Here is an 8184-nt window from a genome sequence, read left to right as displayed (position 1 = left end):
ACTGTATCTCCTTCTAAGACACCCTATTCACAGCCGTCCTATCTGCTTACATATCTGACCCGCCCCCATGTCTATTCTTCCCATAGATGTTATTTCTTCCTCAATCTCACGGGAGATCCTAAATCTGCTTACTATAAAGCCTTTTATTCCTGACTGTTCTTTTAATTTCACTGGAGTCAATTCATATCACGATGATTGACTTTGGTGGCCATTCTTCTTAGCATTCGATGTCTTCACGGGCTTCAGAGTGGTGACTTTTTAGCTCATTTTTGGGTAAAAGACCGTCTTTCACATTTCTCTCTCTCTCTGTGTGTGTCACCACCACTCTCATCTAGTTTGGGGCTGTCCCGGCGATGCCTGGTCTGCAGGGCAGAACATGCTCCCTGTTGGCGCGGGGTTCACACCTCCCGGCCCCTTGGGGTCTACTTGTCAAGCCAGGGGCATGGGATTCATGAGGCTGTACGTGCTCTCCCTTGTCCCAGGGCCACACCTCACAGACGCTGTTGCTCCATGAAACGGGGAGACAGGTTTTCCAGAAGGGTGAGCCCCTCTCCCCTGGTTTCAATGGGAAGCCTGGCTCTGTCCCAGCCTCATGTCCCTGGGACGGCTGGCGGGCCCGCGGCTTTGTCAATACTTGGCGGCGTGTGTTTCGGCCACGGTGGGTTTATCTGGTGTTTGCACTCCGCTGGCTCTTGCTGCCGGAGCTTATCACTGCTCCGCACTCGGGCAGAGGGGGCCTCCGAGCATGAAGCACAGACCATCTGGATCAGAAGCCAGATACTCGGCTTTTTTTCTCATTAAAAAAAGTGTTAATTTTTAATTTTGCTCTATTTCTATGCGGAGCCACTTTACATCCTATCTGAAACAAAATAAAGTGAAATACAAGAAATTATATATATATTTTTCAAATTCATGTTTTACCATTGCTGAAATCACGGTGCACTTTACATTCAATGCGCCACGGAATTCAAGGCACGGTGTCAACCACACCTGGCATTTCAGCAGACACGTTGGCCACATGCACAGCGTCTGGGGACCCGGGGAGGTGTGACTGCCACCGAGGGCAGAGGGACGAATGGGTGACTTACAGGACTGGGCGGGGATCCTGTGTGTTTGGAAGAAGTGGGAAGGGTAGAGGAACCCAGGCCAATTTCTTCAATCACTGATCACAGTCAAGATTAATGCAGCCCCTGCCCCAATCTGATCTGAGAGACTTTTGTGGAGGCAGTTCAAACGAACAATGTCCCCTTTCTTTCCTCTCTTGCCTTAGCCCTAGAAATTGTCACTGGCCATAAAACATGCATCCACCCGGTCTGCATGGCTCCGTGGTTGAGCATCGAACTATGAACCAGGAGGTCAAGGTTCGATTCCCAGTCAGGGCACATGCCCGGTTTGGGGGGCTCAATCCCAGTAGGGGGTGTATAGGAGGCAGTCGGTCAGTGATTCTCTCGCATCATTGCTGTTTCTATCTCTCTCTCCCCTTTTCTCTCTGAAATAAATAAAAAATATATTTAAAAAACATCAAAATAGAAACACGCGTCCTTTGGCATACTGAGGCACACGGAGTTGTAAGGACAGCCAGACTGCTCCCCATGCACTCACACCCTCATGTCCTAATTTCCATTTTATAGGAGCAAAGGCAGTACAGTCGTGAGTGAAGCTGACTCTGCCCTACGCCTGTCTGAGGAGGGGTGGCTGCCAGTGGTCACCGCCTCCTTGAACTGTGTCCACAGCGGACTGGCATGGTGGGCGTCTTGTCCCCCAGCCACGCCCCCGCCTGGAGCTGACTGTGGTGAAGCAGCTCGGCAAGGTCCGGTGGGAAAGGCAGCCAGGTCCTGACTCAAACTGCTCACACTCTTTGGCCCAGTAATTTCCCCCCTTGGGGGTCACCCTGGAGAAATGGGCGAGAAAGGGGCTGGGATTTACAGACAAGTATGGTTTATAAAACTTCCATGTGGAAATAAGGTATTCATCAGAAGGGGCTGGTTCAATAAATCCTGGTACACACTGCCAGTGGAGCACGAAGCAGTATTTGAAAGTCAGGCTTTTGAAATATCTTTAATGGGAAAATCCTCAAAATTCAGTGTGTGCTTAAGGGTATAAAACAGTCCAGAAGGTACAAAAATTAGTGTAATCGAATATATCATTTAAAAATGACTGGAGCCCAGCTGGAGTGGCCTGGTTGGTTGAGAGTCATCCTGTGCACCCAAGGTTGCCGGTTTGACTCCTGGTCAGGGCACATATCTGGGTTGCGGGTTTGATCCCTGGTTGTGGCACGTAGGGAAGGCAACCAATTCATGTTTTTCTCTCACATTGACATTTCCCTCTCTCGCTCTCCCTCCCTTCCTCTCTCTAAGCATGCTCTCGGGTAAGAATTAAAAAATAGTAATAATAAAATAAAAACGACTGGATGGAATGGCAGAAATATTACTATTTGTTCTCGGCAGGCAGAGAAATTCTGGGCGATATGAAGGATTTCTTTTAGACTTTTCTGACATCAAAATTTGCTAGAGTGACTAGGTCAGTGGTTCTCAACGTTGGCTGCACATTAGAATCACCTGGGAATCTTTTTAAAATCCTGAATTCTGGGCCTCATCCTACGGAAATTCTGTTTCTTTGTTACTAATGTGGCCCCACCCATAACAAAGAAACAGAATTTCCGGAGGATGAGACCCAGAAATCAGGATTTTTAAAAGATTCCCAGGTGAGTCTAATGTGCAGCCAACGTTGAGAACCACTGGACTAGGTAGTACATTGAATTTGCATTCAGGTTACACTGTGAAAAGCAATCTTCATTAGAAAAATAATTACAACATACAAGAAGAGCTCTGCAAACAGCCCTAGGGAGAATAAAAAAGAAAGAACGCACCTACTGTAACAAGTAACAATACTCACAGCCATCGCTGATTGGCTGCTGCGGTTCCCGGGAGGCGGGACTGTGCAAGTAACTTCCGGGGCGGGGCCTCTGCCGCCGCCGCGAGGGCGGTCTCCATGGCAACCAGTGGGGCCTAAGCGAGGCCCACTGGCCGCCGCGTCGGCCCCGCCCGCACCCAGGTCGCGCCGCGACCCGCCCTCCACTGCGACCCCGGCCCGCGCGCGCTCCCGCCCGCCGCCCGCCTCCCGCCGCCGCGGCCGCCCGGGCTGGACCTGACCGGGAAGCAGTTCCGGCGGCGGCCCGGCCGCCGTGACTCATCCGCCTGCCCGCGTCCCCGGATCGCGCCACCTCGGCTGCGGCCCGCGCGGCAGACGGCGCCGCGGAGGAACCGCGGAGACCCAGGGACGCGCCCGCCGCCCGGCCCAGCGCCGCCGCAGGTGCGTCCGCCCTTTGTTCTGCCCCGGGTGGGCCCGGCCCCGCGCCCGCCCCGCCGCCGGCTCTTTGCACCTCCCACGCCGCGTCCCCTGCTCCCACCCCCTTTTCTGCGATGGAAACCTTTTCAAAAACGTGTTTTCACCCTCCAGGCCCCAGAACAAGCCCAACCTCCTGTGCGGTGCGCCCGGCCTGGTGAGGTCCGCGATAGAGGAGGCGACCCGGAATCGGGATCCCCGAGGCCTGCACCGCCTGCACCTGCCCGGCCGGCCCGAGGGCGCTCACCTCGGGCAGGATCCGCCCGCCCTGCCGCCATCCCGGGGGTGAACCCCACCTCTCCCGCATTCCTGTCCGGGTTTACCCAGTTTTAGCGTCACAGGCCCCCAGGTGCCGGGTTTCCCACGCCGAGGCCCCGCTCCCACCCCTCCAGGTCGGACCTCTGCCAACATGGTCCAACCCCAGACGTCAAAAGCAGAGACCCCCGCCCCTGCGGCCGCTACCGGTGCCCAGATGGATGACGTCATCGACACCCTGACCTCCCTGCGCCTCACCAACTCGGCGCTGAGGCGGGAGGCCTCCACGCTGCGGGCCGAGAAGGCGAACCTCACCAACATGCTGGAGAGCGTGATGGCGGAGCTGACGCTGCTGCGCACCAGGGCCCGGATCCCGGGGGCGCTGCAGATCACCCCGCCCATCTCGGCCATGACCTCCAACGGCACGCGACCCATGACCACGCCGCCCACCTCTCTGCCCGAGCCTTTCTCGGGAGACCCGGGCCAGCTCGCGGGGTTCCTGATGCAGATGGACAGGTTCATGATCTTCCAGGCCTCGCGCTTCCCCGGCGAAGCCGAGCGGGTGGCTTTCCTGGTGTCGCGGCTGACGGGGGAGGCGGAGAAGTGGGCCATCCCGCACATGCAGCCCGACAGCCCCCTGCGGAACAACTACCAGGGCTTCCTGGCAGAGTTGCGGAGAACCTACAAGTCCCCGCTGCGGCACGCGCGGCGCGCGCAGATCAGGAAGACCTCCGCCTCCCACCGCGCGGGGCGGGAGCGGCACACCTGCCGCCAGCTGGCCGCCGCGGGCTCGGGCCCCTGCCCCGTGCACCCCGCCTCCAACGGGACTAGTCCAGCGCCGGCCCTGCCCACCCGCGCTCGGAACCTTTAAGAGCCGCCACCGGCCTGGTTGCGTCGGCAAATGCACTAGGTAGCCGCGCCCTTGGCTGCGCAGAAGCGGCCCTACAGCAGTGTCGTTCTTGTCGGAGATCCCTGCCTGCCCCTCCAGACCCGTCCGTCTTCAGCCCCTCGGGCCCTGGCACCCCTCCCTTCCTAGTATGTGTGCTAGCGTGTCCCCAGCCTCGGTGCATGCTTCCCCTCATGCTTGCCACGCCAGCTCCTCCATGACCACAGCTCAGCCACCTGTCACAGGCCCACCGACCCCTCCCAGCCTGAGTGCACCGGTGCTCCCGCTCCGGCCTCTGCAGACCCCACAGCCCTCCCCACCTGGCGGCCTGTTCTCACTGACGGAAGGCACTGTGGCCAGGCTGGTAGGCACCTCGACGGGGGTGTCTGGCCTCCCACCCATGAGTGGCCGCAGGCCTGCCAGGGCCCGTGGCCGAGTGGTCCCTGCTGGGAGTGTGGTTCTGGCACTTCTGGGGGCACGCTTCACTTTGCACTAGAACCGCTGCCTGTATGCCCCCTTGTTGCCACTGGGACGGACCGGAAATGCAGGTGGAGGAGGAACCTGGAGGATGCCCCTCCACGAATGCCTGGCTTGGCTGCCGGTGTTCCCGTGGCACCGGTTTCCCGGGGCCTGGAAGCTGCTGGCGGAAGGAGAGTGGCTTGGACTGCTGGGCAGCTCCATCAGCTGTTGTGCGCAGCACGTGGTGCCCAGTCCCCTGCGGGCTGAGGCTGGGCGCGGGGGCTCATTCTGCCGCCCTGGACCTCCGGTGGGATCGCCACAGCCGCTAGCGCAGTCACCCCTCCTCTGTCCCATGTCACTTGTTCCCTTCTCCACTCAGGTGACAAGTGGCCTTCAGCTCAGCCCCTCAGCTCACAGCATCTCCAGGTCTCCGGAGCCTCCCAGGCCGGGGCTGTCCACCAGCTGCCCAGTCTTCGTCCAAGAAAGCGGGCTCCTAGCCGGACCTCCTTCCTCGGGTGCATCAGGCAGGGGCCCTTGGCCCTCGTGCGGGCAGGGCCTTGGGGGACACCCCGTCCTCACTGACGGGCAGGCTGTCACGTCGCAGTCCTGAGGGACAGCCATGCCTCAGCGGGGGACGGCCTCGCGCTTCCTCACGGGGCGCCCAGAACTCACTTGCCAAATGGCGCCCGCCCAGGTCCTTTGGGTGGTGATGCTCCACCATGTTTGGATGCAGATGAACTACATTGACATTCACACGGCCACCTGGACCGTGGGGGGCCAGGGGGTGTCTTACCCTGGCTTCCTCCGCCCCTGCTCTGGCCTGGCTGCAGAACAGCCTCTGCACCCACCCAGAGACAGGTCTCGGGACACCCAGGCCGGGCCCTGGGCCCCTGTACTTCCTCCGAGTTTTGGTGACGCCGGGAAAAGTGACCGCTCCTGACGCAGCCGCTGCCATGCAAGGCCAGGGCGTGGTCACGGCTCCGCTCACCGTAAACTCTGTTAGCCCGCTGCCCCGCTTAACAACTGCCTGCGTACAGGCCACAGGCCCCTGGGTCCGACCGCGCGGCTCAGGGGGGACATGGTGCTCATTAAGCATGATGGGGGGCCGCAGTGGAGCCCCGATTCCAGGGGTGGCACCTCTGAGGGTGTGCCCGTCACTTTCTCAGTGCTCAGCTTTCTCCTGCCTGTCTGCCACGTAGAGGCGGCCCCCGATGAGGGGGTACAGTGGCACCCGGGAAAAGGAAGCCCGCAGGGGTAACACACCTTGAAGGTTTCTGTTTGCCCGGAGACGCAGCAGGGGAGCAGGGCGGGAACGCTGCTCTCAGCAACCCCGGGTCTACCGAGTGGTTTGTAGAAACCCTGTTGGCATGCTGTACAAGTCCTGTCAGTCGTACTGCTCACAGCAGAACGGGCCGTGGGCAGGGCTGCCACGCGGGCCGCCCCCCGCCATCACCTGGCCCTTTGTGTGGGGCGTGCCCCGCCCAGGCAGCTGCTCGGCCTCGTTGGTTCCATGCGCTGCGTCTCGGTGCTGGGTGCTCGGGCGGGTGCTGCCGCACCTCCGTGGCCGGGCTGCTTCCTGCAGCTGTGGGAACGAGCAGGTGGGGAGCTGGCGTCAGCCTGAGGGGCAGGGTTCCTCCCAGTGTGGCTGCTCTCTGGTCTCCGCCAGCCGCTCCTGCCCGCTTCCTCCAGACGGGACTCGGGTGAGGGTGGCCTCCTGGCCTCAGACATGGTGTGACCTGGGGAGTAACAGTCCTGCAGCGTTTCAGTGACCTCCAGGACAAGCAGGGACCCGCCTCGCGGTGCCAGGTGGGCACGGAGGAGGGAGCCGGGGGCAGGAGTGCAGGTAAGGCTCTTGGTGCGCACGCTCCAGACAGGACAGACCGCCCACCGGGTGGCCAGCACCCTGACAGCCCACGGAGAGCACGGCAGGGAGGGTGGGCATGTACCTGGGGGCAGGCCCTGGGATTGTATGAGGGACGCGTGCTGGGGCCGCCAGCCGTGAGCGGAGCTTAGGGGAGAGCTCCGCAGGTGAGACCGTGGCTTCTGCGTGGGAAGCACCAGCTCAGAAGCTTAGCGATGGCGGGGCTCCGGGAAGGGAAGTAGGGTGGGCCGGGGAGGTGGGAGGAGGCTGGGGTCAGGGCAGGCCCATCCACCGAACAGCTGCCGTCTCCCGTGTCACTCAGGTCCCAACACCTGCGTGGTGGCGGTTGGCACGGCGCAGGCGCAGTAGGGACGGGAGGACCCAGCTCCTCACTTTCAGTTGCCAACTCCTCTCCACAAGCAAGATACCTGCCAGGCCTTCTCAGCAAACGCACATCCTGGGGGTTTGGGAAACTAGGGTAGAGGAAAGTGAAATGGGGCCATTTTGACATTTGTTCTCCCGGCTCCCTCCCCCGTTAGCACCACCTTCGCTTTGAACTGGCGGGGCTGCTCCGCCTGGGGGAGGGGCAGTGGGGCCAGCGGTGGCCACGCTGTCACTCATCTCTCACTCTCAGAAGTGGGGGAGCCTCTTCGTGCATAAGCTTTCCCCAGTGTCACGTGACTTCCTTAGGAGAGCTCCCAGAGGGGGGACTAGAACGACAGGAGGAACACCGTTGGCAGAACGGCTTCCAGGAGTGTCCCCTTGGCACTGCCACCAGCCAGGAGGATGTGCCCGTCCTGCCGTCCGCTAAGTCACTGCTGACTCGATGCCGAGAGAGCCTGGGTTTCAGTTGGCATCTCTGGTGTGTGGCAGCCTGACGTCTTCCCATTGGGCAGGTGTGTCTCCTCTCGTGGGTTGTCGGTGTTGGTCGTGCTCAGTACTGGGTCTGGTGCATCTGTATGAGCTCGTTGTATATTAAAGATATTAACCTGTCGTGTGTCACCCGTGCTGCACGCTTCCGGCCTTTTGCTTCCGTGGGTGTGTTTTACTGCAGTTCCAACTTCTGGTCTCTGGCTGACCCACTCCCTCCCGTGTGCCCCCTGCATGTAGCAGGCAGGCTGCTCACCTTCTGTTCACGCTGTGCCACTGCTGCACCAGCGTCCTCCGGCACATAGCAGGTGCCCAGGGACCTACCTGTCAGATTGTCGCCCAAGTGGGGGTGCTGGGTGCTGGGTGCTGGGGATCCCTGGGTGGTAAACAGGCCGCCCTCAAGCCTGGGCCCCCGACTTCCTGAGAACCGTTAAAATCACTGAGGACTCCAAAGAGCTTTTGCTTAAGTTGATTTTGTGAATATCACCTAATAAAACAGGATATTTTA

At 60.1% G+C, this 8184-nt stretch overlaps 1 protein-coding gene across 1 annotated transcript; it reads left to right on the top strand.

Annotated features, from left to right (window-relative positions):
- Positions 1–3282: 3282 nt before the first annotated feature.
- On the top strand, positions 3283–7799 carry RTL6 (retrotransposon Gag like 6). The gene is made up of 2 exons (XM_081084295.1): positions 3283–3312; positions 3460–7799. Exon 2 carries the CDS (start codon positions 3755–3757, stop codon positions 4469–4471), a length of 717 nt encoding a protein of 238 aa, XP_080940421.1. The 5' UTR covers positions 3283–3312; positions 3460–3754; the 3' UTR covers positions 4472–7799.
- The last annotated feature ends 385 nt before the right edge of the window (positions 7800–8184 follow it).

This window comes from Myotis nattereri (assembly GCF_964212035.1).
Source record: "Myotis nattereri genome assembly, chromosome: 2".
In the NCBI taxonomy this organism is placed as follows: domain Eukaryota; kingdom Metazoa; phylum Chordata; class Mammalia; order Chiroptera; family Vespertilionidae; genus Myotis; species Myotis nattereri.
The sequence above is the reverse complement of the archived record's forward strand: the minus strand, read 5'-3'. Positions and strand labels throughout refer to the sequence as shown.